This window comes from Zychaea mexicana, assembly GCF_025766255.1.
Source record: "Zychaea mexicana strain RSA 1403 chromosome Unknown BDB00scaffold_94, whole genome shotgun sequence".
In the NCBI taxonomy this organism is placed as follows: domain Eukaryota; kingdom Fungi; phylum Mucoromycota; class Mucoromycetes; order Mucorales; family Lichtheimiaceae; genus Zychaea; species Zychaea mexicana.
The window spans coordinates 92328-108348 of NW_026516757.1; the positions used below are offsets into that span (position 1 = coordinate 92328).

Consider the following 16021-nt stretch of genomic DNA (forward strand, 5'->3'; position numbering starts at 1 on the left):
GTATGATACATGTTAAAAGTCTACATTAATAATATAAATATTTTGTTAAATTCTGATACCTTTTCTCCCAAAAACGTCTTCTCTTCTTTATTGGTCGTGATAATATCGATAGAGAACCAGGATGCAGCAGCGGGGTTGGCTGTAGATACATCAGTGGCTGCTAGAGTAACTATGTAATACGTATCATCCAGCTTCCAGCTAGACCTTGACCTCTCAGTCCGATGAGAAGCGCGAACCCAAGGATTGAAAAAATACAGGATCCAGCGACGTGCATCCTGCATTCTACATTATAGTTTACTCTGATAGCCCCGATGACCCCCCGCAATAGCACCTGTATATCAAAAGAGTATGATATTGTTAATTCTTTAACACAGAGAGAAGTAGTCAAGAGCATTCGCAACTATCATGCTGACACTATTACTTACAAGTGACATTTGGTGGCACAGTCATTCATTCGTGTTACGAGAGGGCCAAAGCCAGACCCTCCGGCAATGCTTGATAGAAATAATCCAATGCTGAACACCGATGTCAGTACGGTAAGATACTGTAGAAAATTGCAAAACAACAAATTTTCCAGTCTAGAACACAGGAGATGGAGAGTGACAAAGTGTGTTGTTCGCTGATTGGGATGGTCGAGTTCCTCTTCTTCAAACAATGCATCAGTGCTCTCGGTGCTAATCTTGTTGTGGGAGATAAGCAATTTTTGCTCGTGCTCGTTTCAGAACTGTCAAAGAAAGCAAATAATGAATAAAAAATAATTGTGAGTGGCGTTAAATGCCAAGTGTATGTCATACACGCAGCTTGTTGACGTATCTGGATCATAAATTACATTTAGCTTACGATTGCAAGAACTACCGTCGGAATAGCTTCAATGATGAATTCCGCTGTTGGCCAGCGAGCCCTTTGTAGTTTTCCATACCATTCATGATTCTATACGCCTACTTTTGCAAGAATGAAAGAAAGAGAAATCAAATCGCATTCATTAGCCACATGACGCAATTAAAATCTAAGCGTGTCGCTATACTATAGCATACTTTCCAGCAAACCACCAATGGCCAAAAAATGTATGTAAAGTAATTGAGACTCTTTATATCAAAGGAAAGTAAACCAAGCAGAGTTCGCTTTATCGTTTTTGCTGCTGCTACTGCTAGTATTACCGATGAGTGATATGACTTACACCTGCTATGCTAGCGCTACTGAGAGAAATAGACATCTGTGTGGAGACCTCACGCTTAGAGTCCCAAACAGATAAGCAGCAAGTAACACATGCAACTAGCCCGGTCCAACCAAAACAGGAAACAGTGAATGGGTTATAAGACCTTTCTCAAGGTTGTATTCCGACAAACAAGTCGGCCACACAACAAGCAAATCTCCTTTCTGTATGTGATATTGGCCTTTATAAAAATACCATACTCTACCTGTGCACAATCAAGCCGGAAGCGTACTACGATCAGCTGCGGGTTATTTCACTGCCGCCATACTCCCCAAGATAACACCCCATACGATCATCGTTATTGGACACCACTTCGGACCAACTTTGTCGACCATCATATTTGAAGCGACTTGTAATAAATCCTATATTTACAAACACAGCAAACGTCGTGTGTAGTAATGTTTCTATAATCTTTTCTGTTGCTTTGATACACATTAGAATTGCTATAGAGTTGATTACTTACATATCCACCGTAGAATACAGATACAGCACCGTTATATTCATTATCGGTGATTTCGATGTCGTCCGTCAGGCCTGCCACCTTGGCATTAGCTAATATCCTGATGTTGCAGTAGCAAAACGTTTGTAGCTGTAATTAATAACTGCGTGTAAATATTTTTCTGGTTGTGCAGATATAAAAACAATCATGCATGCAAAAACATGATCGTGTTCTGCATTAGCCCTCATCAGTTCATAAGTCATATGACAACAATATTGGCGCGATCCAAAAACCCGGGTTTATACAGTACAGTAAAATATAGCAAAGTAAGCGGTATGATGTGAAGTTCGATTTTCAGCCGACGTATTTCCTTTTTGCTGTTATCGTCATCATCGACTAAAGTAGTTGCGATAGTGGTACTGTTAGCAGCGGTATTATGATTAGTACATAGAGGGATTTTTTTGTCTTTAACAGATGTGCACTCCTCGACATTGACGGTAACGGTCGTGCAAGTTGCATCAACACTTTCTCGATATTTTGATTTAAACATAATATTATCGATGATGCGGAGAGGATGCGATAAAAGAATGCTACGCTACTAGAATAAAAAGTTATATCCACGAGCCGTTGCATTGCCTACATTGTTCATGGCATCTTCAAATAGTATGATTACAACGCTAATCACACCACCGAAAAAATCCTCGCAATCCTCGCAATCCTCGCAATCCGCGCAAATTTTGGCACATGTGTAACGACACACTTTCCAAATATGTGCAGCAGAGTAGAATTTAATTTTACTGCAGATATGACGACGCGCGTTGCTTTCACTTATTTACACTTTACAACACTTTCACGGCATCACTCTCACCGTTCTCACCTACAATGAATTCCAGCAAATCTATTCAAACCGGTCTTCTTCTCCGCATTCTTGAAAACTCGGAGCGAATCGAGCGACGATTGACGGTTATCGAGTAACATCTTGGTATCAATGGATCAGTTCCGCAGCAACAGCCGCAGCAACAACGTTTAAGTGATGTGGAAGTCGCAGCATCCTTCCATTTACCGGAAGGCGAACCACGCATTCCAGAGGGAGGCGTCATCACTGCCCCTCTCAATGATGCAGGTAAGATAGGACAGTTTCCGCTCAGCACGTAAAAGACTATTTCGTTGCGCGCGTGTGTCTTCGCGGCGAAGACTTTTACTTGACGCTCTACAATGAGGCCGCGCAAGAGGCCGCTGGTATCATTGAGGATTGGAGGAAGACGAGGGGCGAGAAACTCTCGTTAGACTTGAAGACGACCTTTTTTTATAAGGCCAAGGTACTGCACAAGATGGCGCAGTACAAGGACCGGATGACCAGGGTGTACCAAGTGCCTCTGGACAACTGCGAGAGCAACTGGGTTACTCGCTACTTTTTCCAGATGCACTTGGGGAATGATGACCGCCGTGAGGAAGCAACGGCCAAGAACGGGAATCAAAAACCATCATAACATATCTATAAAAGACATATATTGATAGCTTTTTATATCGAATAGTAGCATATCTCACTTCGTTTCTCCGTTGCCTACGAGAAGCAAATACTAATCATTAGTAGTAACATTAAAGAAATTTTCCAAGTGGTTTCATTTTTTAACTTAAAGGAATTTGTAGCTCAATGCTATTAACCGCTGAAGATGGTCCCGCTCTCTCCCCCAGCCAATCGATGTCCACAAGATCGCAAATGTCATTGTAAGCTCATGAATTTCTTTAATATTGTCTAAAAAATATTTTTCTTCTTTATTTAGCGATCTTGAGGCACCCATTAGCAACGATCAAGCGACTCAAGAGAGGTAATTATCTTCGTTTTGATGCTATGATTTTTATATTAGTTTTTAACGTACTGTCTGCTTATTTAGTCACGTTGCTATCGCGTCCTCGTCTTCCACTCCTTTCGCCCTCCCCATCACTACTATGATACTGCCACTACTACAACTACCGCTCCTACCACTGCCATTACCACTGCTGATATTTCCTCTACCTCGACCGCCTCTCCTTCCTCCATTCCCGCCCCGCCTCCTTCATCATCCTTGTCGACTCAGCAGCAACAGCCACGTACTACTAGAAAGCGTAAAAGCTCAGGATATGCACCTAGTAGTCGTTAAATGCGTCCTTCGCCAAGATACATGACTGTAGTTGCATATCCCCAATGAATACATTTCTTTTTTTACCTATAATTATAGTAATGGGTATGATTTTATTGTGTCTGCTCGTTGACCACTGATGGCTACACCAGAATACTAAATAGGTATTTGGGGTACTACACTGAGTTCAAAAGCTCGCGAGGATTGCGCGGATTGCGAGGATTGCGAGGATTTTTTTACCGTGGTGAATCCCTATATATATAGTGGATAAAAGGCGTTATTTTGTATGGAAGCTGAATGTTTTATGATATTGTTGTAATTCCATCTCTGTGTCTATGGATGGCGGAAAGTGGAGACTGAGAAGACACAAATTGTTATACGTTGAAAATTCGAACAATACTTTGTAGTCTATTTCGCGAAGCTCATCCGCTCAAAAGTAGTTTTCGTGCTTACAGTCGCACATCATTTTTCCACTTTCGTTTCAGAACTAATGACATATACGGACAGAGCATTCGATACTTTGTCTTGACGGCCATTGATACTTGGTGAGAGCACGTATAATCACCACCAGAGGATCATGTTGCCCGTACAATATGAGTAAACATTCTGTAATACATTCAAGACCATCAAGGCCGCTTTGCTAGTACTAGCATAGAGGAAGCAGCCAAGTCGCTTGGAGAAGGATAACAGAGAGAATTGCGTTATTTTTAAGCCAATAAGACCCAAAGAAAGAGAAAGACGATATTTACAAATAGATCATGACCATCTATTCAGGTGATGACATTATGTACTACATCGCTCGCAGCCACCTAGTATGTTGTGTGTTACAGCGATAGTTATGCATCTTGCTCATCATTGATCTAATGAAGATGCTGTATAACTTTCTTTTTTTTTCATGGGTCGGTCAGTCGACATACTATGATGGTGCGAAATAAACTAAATCCAGCCAGGTGACGGAAAACAAGATGAGATATGCCACCAATAAGTAGTTAGTAGTGAAAAAGAGAGGTAATATGACTTCCCCAACAACAAGTGTACGTACATAAGCTGATATCTTAGGAGGGTTCAAAGGGCTGTCCCTCGCTCGTCAAGACTAAATAAAGTTCAAGGTTCGGATAGCGGAAGCAGATGCGAGTACTGGAAACGGTAATATGGGTCATGAGAGATTTGTGCTGACTCGAAAAACATAGGGCGATAATGCTTGTGTAACAAGATGATGACGGTCATTATATAAAAGCGGAGGGACGAGGGGAGTGGGTACGGCAATTTGACCCTTTTCTTTCTCTTCTACTCTCTCAACAAATTATTCAACATGCAACAAGGTGATGGTAAATGCTGCGGGTAAGTAAAAGTTTCTGTAACTGTGATGAACTTTATGAAGACCAAGTGAAGCGTCTTTTTTTGCAAGCGATTCCTTCTTGTTTTTAACATTAACGCTTCATTGTTTATATAAATAATAATCATAGCAACTGTGGAACCAGCTGCACTTGCGCTAGCTGTGGCTGCAAGAACTAAAGAAGTACTAAAGCCAATCGACACAAAAAGGGGCTGACAAGGACGCTTGAACGAAGGAACAAGACTTTTTCGCTTAATGGTGTGTCGAGCTCTTCCCATAAAAAGCTCTGTTCTTCAGTTTTTTCCATTTTGCTTTTCCCCGTCTCCCCTACTTAGCAGACCAAATCGAGAACAAAATGTTTGTAATCGTATTTCGCATGCAACAAACAATATACTCGCTACTTTCAAGTACAACAAAATGTATATGTGTGTGTGTGCATGTATGAGAAGGGATGTTAAAGACATCGCTATGAGTGAGTGAAGATGGAAAGTTTGTGTGTGGGGTTTGAGAAAAGAAAAGAACAAAATACAATGATTATACTTACACAAACAAGTATAGAGAAATAAAATAGTGTTAATTAATATATGTGATGTAAAGAAAGGGTTGTTATTCATGGTTATCGCCATAGCCTGCACGTTTGCGCATAGATTGTCCCTTGAATTTGACTAATAAGAAAAGCGAAATACCAAGCACATTGACCCCGGCCAGGACAACCGACAAATAACCAGCCCCAATCGAATTGACTGTAGGCTGAGCAATGAGACTGAGAACACAAGCCATGCTCATACGCATGAGGTTAGAGGCAGCTGTAACAGACGCTCCACGACCAGGGATCGAGTCAACAAGATATGCCGAACCGGCAGTATATGCTATACATAATAGAGTTTTATGAGTATACGTGACATTGCGCAATATTCTATCTGTGTTGTTGTTGTTGCATTGTATAAAAAAATTACCCTGGGTCATGCCGAAGCAAACTACGCTAAACCCAATAATGGATGCCCAGGGAGTCAGCTGTGCGTGCACGCTCCAACCAAAGATCAGAACACCTAGTGGCACCAAGATGTATCCACCCGGCCTAGACTCAGATCGTTAGTATTCGTTTACATATTCACTTTTCTCTGCTTTTCATTGGTCTGGACAAGAACATCTAACATGTGACCTCAAAGTATAACCGCGGTACTTTTATCTGTGTACTTGGTAAGAAAATTACACTTACCAGGCATTCATAGTCAGTCGATCCTCGGCCATGGCTGTGCCTCCACGTCGTTGACGCGCTCGTTTCAATAAATAATCAGACAACCGCCCAGATACGATTGAGCCCACAAGATTGCCCAGTCCTGCGCCTAGGTAACTCAGCCCTGTTTGCCATGACTCGAAGCCATATGTTGTTTCGTAGAGTTCCGGAATCACGGTTTCGATAGTAAACATGGTTCCAAAAATAATACCAATTTCCAAGGCAATCAGTAAAACAAACATGTGTCTTAGCAGTAAGATGCTGAGTAATGGATTCATTCGTTGCTGTAGCTGCTGTGATGATTTTTGTTCTTGCTGCCCACTGTCAGGAGCTACCCGAGCTTCGCTCACCGAGCCAGTGTCGGCTGTTGCAATGGAGCTAACTTCTACTGCTGCTTCCTCGTCTTCTCGTCGTCCAATCGTAGCATCCGAGTCGTCTACCACAGCTAATGACGAATCCCTCTCGTTCACTATTGACGATGGCTTCCTATCGGGAAATCTTCCTTCGATTCGGTACGTTTCCGGTAAAAAGGTAAACAAGAAGAAAAATAAAAAGAGACCATAGCCGGTACAAAACCAAAATGTAGATCGCCAACCAAGCAAAGTAGTTAACCATCCACCAAGGACGGGACCTAATTTATCAGACATGATGTTATAATCTAGTCACCGATATTCTATGAATATAATGCTGCTATGTACTACGTTACCAATAAGTGGACCAAAGAATTGGCCGATAAATAGAATACTGAAAGCAGTTCCTCGTTCAGTGATCATCCAACAATCTGAAACAGTGCCTGCGCCAACAGAGATGGTCACTGTTGTTTGTCCATCGTATTGTTGTGGTTGGTTTGTTGATAACAGTAAATATAGGACCAATACATGATGTGTTAATTATAGAGCACACACAGTAATAGCTGTTCTTTAATCAATGATTTTTTTTTCGATTTGTTTATATCATGCAAATGTTTGTAAAATGCGTATTTACCTGAGGTACCGATCGATTGGATGCACCGTAATATAATTAGCATGTAAACATTCACTGACAATGCACAACCGACCGATGCCACTGAAAATAGCAGGAGCGAATTGAGATATAAAAACCTAATACATGATGACAAAATGCAAGGCACATTAAAACACTTTCTCAGCCACCTTCCAATGTTTTGTTGTTGTTGTCAAAAACATGCTTTATAATTATCTTTTTCTTTCCCTCGATTTATTTTTAAATTAGAAAGTTAAGGTTGTATACCTGCGAATATGGTAATGATCTGACATGGATGCCCACATGATCGGCTAGTAATAAGTGATATTGTGTATTATCGGATTCAACATTAGTCATGTTTCTATATAAAGAACATAAGCAAGAGCTACTAGCTGACGTATAACGTCTGGACTTACGCCAATACCGCCGAAAAGCATAAAGAATGAAGTTGTCAATGTCACTTCAATGTCTGATGCACCAAACTCGGAAGTGATATCTGGTATACCCGGAAACTAATCGAAAGGGATGTAATGATGTGATAACGATGATGAATATGCGTGTAGGCTTGTTGCTGATGTAAAGGTACAGGAAGATAATGTCAACGTCACATATACATACATAAATAGTCGAGCAAAAGCCATTGAGCGATGAGCCCAATGCTAGACAGGCAAGGATCCATCGTTTGCGAGATTTTGAAAACAGACGTGGATCGGTTGGTACTGGCGGTCGAAACGCCATACGGCTTCTAATGATCGCTGTGATCCGTGTGCTCAATCGCTCTAAGATGGGAGGTGAGTGTGCTGTTGAGGATACCATAACACGATTGCGTTGTTGCGTTGCATCGGCGGTTGACGAAGCATTACACGTTGAAGTAACGGTGACTGTTGCTGCTGAGGCCAGTGCATGCTGTAAATAAGACGATGAGTGATGAAGAGGTGGAGGTGGACGAGGTGGAGATGAAGGTAGAGGTGACTGTGCTGCTGCTGCTGCTGTTGTTGGTAGTACGGTGGCGTCAGATTGAACCGAGCTAAAGTGCCTCTTTAGTATTGACGGTGAAAAGAATTTCATAATGATGACGAGAAAAGAGGAAAATGATGAAGAACAGAGAGAAAGAGAGAACAAGTTCAAAACCGAAATACAAATTAATATGCAGAAGCGCTGTTCCTCTTTCTAGGTTTAAACAATGCACATACGAAAGTGAAAAAGGATAATTGCCGTTGTTGGCCCAACCATCATCTCAATGTGTGCTTTGCAAGGTTTGTCTTGAATATATTTTTAAATCAGTTTACGTTTTCAACGTAAACACCAACACGTGTAATAAGTAGCCATCCACTCAGGCGGGCAAACAGTGATCGCGTCCCAAAGCCGCGTATCTTCGGAATCGTTAAGAAAGAGGCGCATGTATATGCAAGAATATCATAAATATCCATGCACGCGTAGCCTTCTTGTGGTTTAAGATCTATCTTTAATAGGGCGGGGGAGCAGCACGGGAATGTGTAGCGTGTAGTGGTAGCTGATTGCAGTATCAAATTAGGGAAAGGAAGAGAGAGGTCGCCAGTAATGATATGCGAACCACGGGTGGGATTGTTTCCAGAAAATAGAAAGAGTGCACAGTAATTCAGAATAGGTCCAATGCCTTCAACCCCACCGAACCATTCACCGTCATCTTCTTTTCGATTACTGTATGTGATTTCCTTTTTTTTTGGGTTTGTTTATTATCCTATTATTTGTAATAGCCAACACCATCGTCACTAGCCAGCAGCAGCATAAAAACAGTAGTGTTCAAGTAGCTTAATGACATTGGAGAGACCGGCTTGCAGCAAGACGACCTTGGGTATGGTAGTGGCCGAACCCAGCTCCCAGGACAACTGCGATCATGAGATACCCGTTGTACGTCATAAACACCAGCATGAGCCAAAAGCTGATTGCAACCAGTATAGCATAGATTGTCGACCGTAACATTTCTTGTTTTTTGCTTATCCTAACAGCACCTCAATTGCTTAATTTTCATGTAATTCAAGAACATCATTTTTGATCTTCCTGTCTCTCTTTTCCCCGCAATCCACCCTTCAACTCGTTGAGATACTGCCTAGCCGGTCTGTCTAACCTTTGAGTAGACGTGCTAGTCGTGCGTTGAAGCAAGGTCTCGGCTTCTTCGTCCAATTCATCATTGTCCTTTGGTACATACCGTGTTTGATCCAGCTCAGTCGTCTTTGTTCGTAAAAATTCGTAGCCTGCGGCAATAGCGAAAACGACTGCGCAACTCAAAAAGAGCCCTAGTGCGGAATGAATGTGCCACCATTCAAACACTACACACACATCTTTGACTCGCCAATTGAAAAGCATCTAAGCTGGCATTAGCATTTATGCTTTCCCTTCTTCTTCTCTCTACACCAATGGACAACCTACATCCATACTGCACATGCTAGGCATGTCAGGCATGTCACCCATGTCGCCATGATTGTCGTGTTCGTGGTCCATTTTTTCTGTGTACGTAAGTGTAGTGTATGTCTGTGTCAAAAGAAAAGAGCGAGATACAGTCGTAAACGAAAAGAAAAGAGGGGGAAGAGGATATATGAGTAGGGGGGGGGATTTTAATTCGTTGGAAAAAGAACTCACCTTATGAGGACTTTAATGCGTGTCACCAGAGTCGGTGCATTTGTTTACAATGACCGGCATCAACAAATTTGTCGCCATCCTACGTGCGACACACTACTTAAGCAGTGGGCGCACATCGTGTACCCATAACAAACATTCACTGCATGCATTTGCTATACATAAGATTCTTTTTCCAGCTAAAGAAGCTTTAACATCGTTGAACTTGGATACGTGGATTGTGTGTGTTAATCCTTAGAAGCGGAAGTATATTTGTCCGATAAAAATCGGAACTCATGCAATTTGTGTTTATACCATCTCAGACCTCTTAAGCACATACTATATAGATGGCCATATCCATGTGCTACGTTCTCACAATACTTGTGGTTATTGTAGCAATGCGAGCCATTAAACAGACCGCTACTATGTAGTCGTTGTGAACTCGGTGTTGTTTAGTATGAGGTCCGCTGCTCCCTATTCCTTCTTCCGCATACAGTATTCATCGCTTAATAACCCAAACGTAGCAATAGCGAACGTGGACAAACATTAAAAACACCCAACCGAGGCAATAATAAGCCAGAAAAACAAATCTACAATTTAGTACATTTGTGAAGATATACTTAGATCGGGGCTCAATAAGAACAGATATATTATACTGTAGCATTCTTTTTACTCATGCTCTTCTTTATGTTCGTGTTTATGACGCCGTCTTACACGCGAAGCGATCGTCTCTTCATCACTTTCATACTCCTCTTGCTCATCCTTGCCTTGCTTATGTCGCTCGGCCCAGTCTTCCTCCCCACCTTCATTATTCGCATCCTTGCTGGCTAATGGACCAGGTGTCAGTGACGGTGCTGGTGATGGCGGTACTACAGGTCCATCCGGATGCAACTGTCGAGATTTTCTCGAAGAATTGAACTTTCTACAGTTGGGACAGATATATTCTATATTTTACGCGATACATTTCGTATAAGAAGGTGTACACCCACGCTCATATGCATATATACCTGGGAGCCAAAATCTCTCTTTCACTTACGGATAAAGTCTATTTCACCCGGCAGCACCAATCCATTATGCGCAAAACAGTAATTACATATCAATGCATACTTGGTAACGGGTCCAGTGTCTCCCACCATGGCATCCAAAACGCGGTCATACCATTGCGGTTGTCGTCGTGGAGTAACGGGTGCAGCGGTAGCAGCAGCACTAGGAGGAGGAGGAGGTGGTGGTGGTGGTACATTGCCAGGTGCTCTTACGTCAAGTGTGGGTGGTTTGGTCGTCAATAGTTGTTGTTGATGCTGCTGTTTCTGTTGAGATGCTATATGTTGTTTCGTTGCTGTAGGTGTTGGATGCTGCTGAGATCGTTCGCGTCGTTGACCTTCATCGTATCGATCGATCAAGGACTGTGTCGAATAATAGGCGGTTTTGTTTTTTAGTTCATCCAATTTCAACTTTTGTTCAGCGCGTAACGTCTGCAATTGAGTGTCGACGCGATTTTGTAACCATGCAAATATGCGTCGTAAGAGTTGTCGTATATAGTATATGCTATGATAAGTAAAAAACAACAACAACATAAGTCTACTTTCTTTCTCTCCTTCTTCCAGCCTACTGCCCATTTAAGGAGTTATTACCCGACTGGACAAGCAATTACGGGGGCTGTCAGTAAAACGACGTCTTCGAAATTACGCTGCGAAGCATTCCGTAGTGCAACAAAGCAATAGAGAGAATAGACCACCCATATAATTGTACTGTAAATGACCCACATGACAGCCCATCGCCGTTCTCTTAACTTCTCTTCCGAAAGCTTGAATTCGGCCTTTTGAATCTTGTCATCGAGTTCGGACAAGATCTTTTCGTAATCGTCAGACGCATGTCTCTATATTTGATAAACATATGCAAATATAGTTGATCCGTTATAAAGCCTGTTATATATACCGAACACTTGATCGTACATTTCCCCCTTTTACACTTTATGTTATAGTACTCTATAGCTTGCCTTCGTTCTAGAGAATAGAACACCCATTTGGTGAGAAAAAGAAAAGAAACGAGAAAGAAGAAACAAAGAAAAACGCGAGTAAAAAAAGAGGATTAACTCATGTCTGCGTGATCCCTTCTGTTTATGCAAAACTCCGATATTTATTGTGTGTGTGTGTGTGTGCTTTAAGGTGACGAAGATGTAGGAGATGCGTTTTCTGCTTGCTGCTGCTGCTGCTGATGTTGCTGGTGAGGTGGAAATTGTGGAGAACCTTGTGGCGGCGATCCTTGTGGCGGCATGGGTGGCATGCCTTGAGGAGGACCCTGCTGATGAGGAGGACCTTGTGGAGAACCAAATGGAGGTGGTCCCTGCGAAAAGCCTTGAGGTGGTCCTTGAGGTGAAGTACCCGCAGCACCCTGTGGAGGCGGGCCACCTAAAGGTGGAGTTGATCCCGGAGGTGGTGGCGGTCGTGGACCATTAAAATACCCAGGTGGCGGCGGTCGCCCGTACGGTGGACGTTGACCTTTAATTTTTAATCCAGTACCATTAAATAACAAGAGATTTAGTGCTGTTGGCTTTTCATTCCGTTCTTCAAAATGACTTACCGGGTGGGCCTTGCATGCCTGGTGGTGGTGGGCCAAATGGCGGGAATCCAGGTGGTGGTGGACGACCCATCATATGTGGTGGCATTGGCGGACGACCTCCCATAAAGTGTGGTGGGGGACCTCCAACTAAATTACAACAAACCGTATGAGTAGCTTCATGAATACTTCAGCGAAAGAGGACTACATTATGATTATATACTTACACGAAGCACCCATAGGGGGAGCTTGTGGATATCCCGAGTACTGTGGTGGAAGCACTATTTTTTCAATAGTTAGTGACCTGGATCCATATATATCATCATACACACTTCATATATATCATCATACACACGATCTAATCCACTCGTTATTTCCCTTCATTCCTCTTAATTACCAGCTGCCGAATTCTCATACGCCTTTGTTATATCATCAATAATAGCTTGTGCCTTGTCTTGTCCGATTTCTATACAACAGAAACAAGACGTGTCAGCAGCTCAATATTTTTTTCGCGATTTTCTATATCCCACAATTCGATTAGAAGCAATAACAAGCGACGATTACGCACCTGCATAGTAATTTCTGACGTTGGCAATGTGATTTTTTCCCGAATTATGAGCCTTGCGTACCGATGCTATTACAGAATGGTTAATATCTTTAAATTTTATATTTTGCAAAGGATGATCACACGCTTTCAAATTTACTTACAGCTGTCATGCGTCAAAAAGATATCGCAATATTCTAATACAGATCCACACACACAGCGATCAATCTATTAGTTAGTGGTCAATCAAATTACGTGTTAGATCTTGCAAGAGATCACTCACCACAATAATATTTTGGCATCTCTGACGGTGATCGGAACAGTCGTGGTTCAAAGGGCAAACGAAACCCTACGTCGTTCCTCGTAATCCATTAAATCTCAGCAGTCCCAATCCAGGTGATGATTCGTAGAGTGTGTATTAATTGAGCGCTTTCCTACCTCTGAAGAAAAAATACAAGAATAAACGCAAGTTCAGAGAGGAAAACAATGAGAAACTATAAACGTTATTATGATAATGTATGAGAGTAACTCACGACAGTGCTGCATACAGCAGCAAAGTGGGAGAATACGTCTCCTCTCTTTTAAGACCGTCACCACTCACTGGCGCTAATATTGATAAATTGGAATTTCAACATACTCTTGATTTTTACATCTGTTTCTTCGATAAGGATTGCTAAGCCGTAAAAAAGCAGATGGCAGTGATTATAATGTGCCCATTTTAATATAAAATGGCAGTGGTAGTCAAGCATATATTTAACAAGTTGAGGATATCATGATAGATGGTATGTGGAGGTGACTTAGCAATAGATCACATTTGTTATTTTGTGCCATAAGTGGTATATATAGAATGCATTTAGGTATTAAGGTGTGTTACTTGTAATATTTACAATTAATTGGAAGACAATGGAGAACATAATTATATAAGCAGTGGGGAATAACGAAGGGGACGGGGAAGGTATATTGAATTTTTAGTGGTCGGGGTAGTCGTATTTAGTAGAAGACGGATCCGACTGCAAGTACTGAGCGGCTTCAATATCGTCCATGTCCTTCTCGGACACTTCTGATCTATTTAAATCTTCCTGGGATAACGCAGGAAGAGTATCTCGTATGTATAAACGGCGCACGTGATCATAAATGTGTTGGCTGTCCAACACCTCAATATCGGAGGCAGACATGCCTTTGGCCAGCAAGAAATATATCATACGAACTTCAACATTCATTGAAAGTAGATCGCTATCCGCTATTGTTGGTCGATTCAAGTATTGTGATGCAGCAGCAATTTGCGAGGCTCTATGTTGGATCCGCTCATAGTTCCGCCGATATGATGGTGGATAGCTTTCCAAAGATGGTTGTAGCTGTGATTGCTGGACACTGATAATGCGGTCGTTGACATTGATACTTGAATCCATCTGGATAATCTCGCACAAATAGTGGTGAACATTAAATTTCGTGATTACCGAGTTTTTAAGCCAGGGGATAGATTTGGCGCGACGAACAAGAATGTCCATGAGTTCTTTGGACCTGTGTCTGATAGTGGCACATCCATACGAAATATTTTGACTCAGTAACACCCAATCGACGTCCACTAGCCTGGAGGAAAGGGTACGTGCTGCTACTACGACACAAGCAGTGATTAATGGACCTGTCGGCCGACCTGTTTCCAAACCCGCTCGCTTAGCAATGTCGTAGACTCGCTTTGTCCAATCTGACAATGCTACCGCATTCTCATCTTGTAAACCGAACATTGTTGATATAGGATGATATAATTTAGCAACAACTGTAGATACCCGTTCCATGCTTTCGTCTGCTTGTTGGGGCACAGACGGTGGTGATGGTGACAACGACGATGATGATGCTGCTGCTGCTACTCGTTGCCCTGGAAGCGTTTTTACAGCCTTGCTATATCGCTTGAAGGCCTTGTTTAGTTCCTTGACATCCGTAACACCAACTTTCGAAGCGTATTCGGCTAGCGTATGTCCGGTTCGACCTGATCGTGTGGCGATATATATCAAACAAATGGCAGATTCGTCTGAATAACGGGTACGGAAAGTGGTTAATGCTGAGTTGTGGACATAATAGACTTGTCGAATATAGTGGATCCAGTCAGTCAAGCCAAGAGCAGCTGCAAAACGATCAATGGATTCAAAAAATCGTTTTTCCTACATTGTAAAGCCAATCATTAGTAACAACTATCTTGTGTAAACCCCCGAATAATAAAGATCGAGCAATGTGAAAAGAGTTCTTACTGCGCGCGTGAGTATAACACCTGCTGTAACTGGTGGCTGTTCTTGCTCGCTACGATCGGCAAGATTTGCATTTTCCTCGACAAAGGATTCACTTAAAACCGCACCACATTTCGTACAAATTGCTTCATCATTAAGGATCGTAACTTGTTTGGCGCGACACTCTGGGCAGATCATTAGTTGCGCGTTATGGACTTGGTGAAGCGCAGCAAACAGTACTCTCACTTCTTGGAAACTGATTAGCGCATTCATTCGAACCCAGACAAACTAAATAGAATAATGAATAATGCGTGCTTGTTTCATACATCATCTCATGGTCGTCTAATGGGTCCAGAGGCTTCTACTTTGCCCTCCACCACGCAATCCAACCTCATAAACCAGAGCCTGTATAAGTTTTCAAACAATGAGTGGCATGTATTAGAAGAGGGATTGTATAGCCGACACATTTGGCAGCCTTTGCTAGGACGAATCAATGCGAGGTTCCACACAAATGCTTGAAACAATGCTGGTTGGTTTCCATGAAAACTCAGTTGCTTTAAGATCTGTCGTCATAAGAGATCGCCTAATTATTCTCCCGTTGCGAATCACACAGACAGCGAAAATGTCGCTAGATGTCGCACCAAACAATGAGCATAGGAAAGGGCCATTGTCTGTGCAAAGAGCGACATGCTGTGTGTGAGCTGACGACATCCGTGAGAGCGTGGGATAATATTTTGGTATTCCACTTATACTCTACAGTCCTACAGTGAGTAAATTC

General features: G+C 42.2%; 7 protein-coding genes across 7 annotated transcripts; 1 reads left to right on the forward strand and 6 right to left on the reverse strand.

The window, feature by feature from the left end:
* Positions 1-1873: 1873 nt before the first annotated feature.
* BDB00DRAFT_941821 (uncharacterized protein) lies at positions 1874-3385 on the forward strand (the record flags this gene model as incomplete). Its single annotated transcript, XM_053129380.1, has 4 exons — positions 1874-1978; positions 2104-2149; positions 2650-2775; positions 2811-3385. The coding sequence occupies 4 exons, from the start codon at positions 1874-1876 to the stop codon at positions 3140-3142; spliced, it is 609 nt and encodes a 202-aa protein (XP_052975434.1). The 3' UTR covers positions 3143-3385.
* Positions 3386-5714: 2329 nt separating this feature from the next.
* BDB00DRAFT_791310 (major facilitator superfamily domain-containing protein) lies at positions 5715-8064 on the reverse strand (the record flags this gene model as incomplete). Its single annotated transcript, XM_053121030.1, has 8 exons — positions 5715-5977; positions 6065-6186; positions 6328-7003; positions 7052-7159; positions 7330-7445; positions 7594-7637; positions 7743-7838; positions 7945-8064. The coding sequence occupies 8 exons, from the start codon at positions 8062-8064 to the stop codon at positions 5715-5717; spliced, it is 1545 nt and encodes a 514-aa protein (XP_052975435.1).
* Positions 8065-9117: 1053 nt separating this feature from the next.
* BDB00DRAFT_771262 (Ctr copper transporter) lies at positions 9118-9672 on the reverse strand (the record flags this gene model as incomplete). The annotated part of the gene is made up of 2 exons (XM_053119943.1): positions 9118-9307; positions 9434-9672. The coding sequence occupies 2 exons, from the start codon at positions 9670-9672 to the stop codon at positions 9118-9120; spliced, it is 429 nt and encodes a 142-aa protein (XP_052975436.1).
* Positions 9673-10590: 918 nt separating this feature from the next.
* BDB00DRAFT_771274 (uncharacterized protein) lies at positions 10591-11686 on the reverse strand (the record flags this gene model as incomplete). The annotated part of the gene is made up of 3 exons (XM_053119944.1): positions 10591-10865; positions 10958-11466; positions 11553-11686. The coding sequence occupies 3 exons, from the start codon at positions 11684-11686 to the stop codon at positions 10591-10593; spliced, it is 918 nt and encodes a 305-aa protein (XP_052975437.1).
* A 369-nt stretch (positions 11687-12055) lies between these two features.
* BDB00DRAFT_844996 (uncharacterized protein) lies at positions 12056-13083 on the reverse strand. The gene is made up of 5 exons (XM_053125037.1): positions 13046-13083; positions 12833-12943; positions 12705-12758; positions 12502-12627; positions 12056-12419 (listed from the first exon to the last, which is right to left on the reverse strand). The coding sequence occupies exons 3-5, from the start codon at positions 12715-12717 to the stop codon at positions 12082-12084; spliced, it is 477 nt and encodes a 158-aa protein (XP_052975438.1). The 5' UTR covers positions 12718-12758; positions 12833-12943; positions 13046-13083; the 3' UTR covers positions 12056-12081.
* On the reverse strand, positions 12867-13323 carry BDB00DRAFT_771222 (U1 zinc finger-domain-containing protein; the record flags this gene model as incomplete). Its single annotated transcript, XM_053119941.1, has 4 exons — positions 12867-12943; positions 13046-13111; positions 13186-13218; positions 13305-13323. 4 exons carry the CDS (start codon positions 13321-13323, stop codon positions 12867-12869), a joined length of 195 nt encoding a protein of 64 aa, XP_052975439.1.
* Positions 13324-13792: 469 nt separating this feature from the next.
* On the reverse strand, positions 13793-15996 carry BDB00DRAFT_941826 (uncharacterized protein). Its single transcript, XM_053129381.1, has 2 exons — positions 15268-15996; positions 13793-15180 (listed from the first exon to the last, which is right to left on the reverse strand). The coding sequence occupies exons 1-2, from the start codon at positions 15514-15516 to the stop codon at positions 13990-13992; spliced, it is 1440 nt and encodes a 479-aa protein (XP_052975440.1). The 5' UTR covers positions 15517-15996; the 3' UTR covers positions 13793-13989.
* Positions 15997-16021: the final 25 nt, after the last annotated feature.

What these genes read in the sequence shown, in the direction of transcription:
- BDB00DRAFT_941826 (XM_053129381.1), bottom strand. Translation starts at nt 15,516, where the DNA reads ATGAATGCGCTAATCAGTTTCCAAGAAGTGAGAGTACTGTTTGCTGCG. An exon ending in GTGTTATACTCACGCGCGCA is followed by an intron (nt 15,181 to 15,267) that starts GTAAGAACTCTT and finishes TTTACAATGTAG; the next exon opens with GAAAAACGATTTTTTGAATC.
- BDB00DRAFT_844996 (XM_053125037.1), bottom strand. An exon ending in AGGCATGCAAGGCCCACCCG is followed by an intron (nt 12,420 to 12,501) that starts GTAAGTCATTTT and finishes TAAAAATTAAAG; the next exon opens with GTCAACGTCCACCGTACGGG.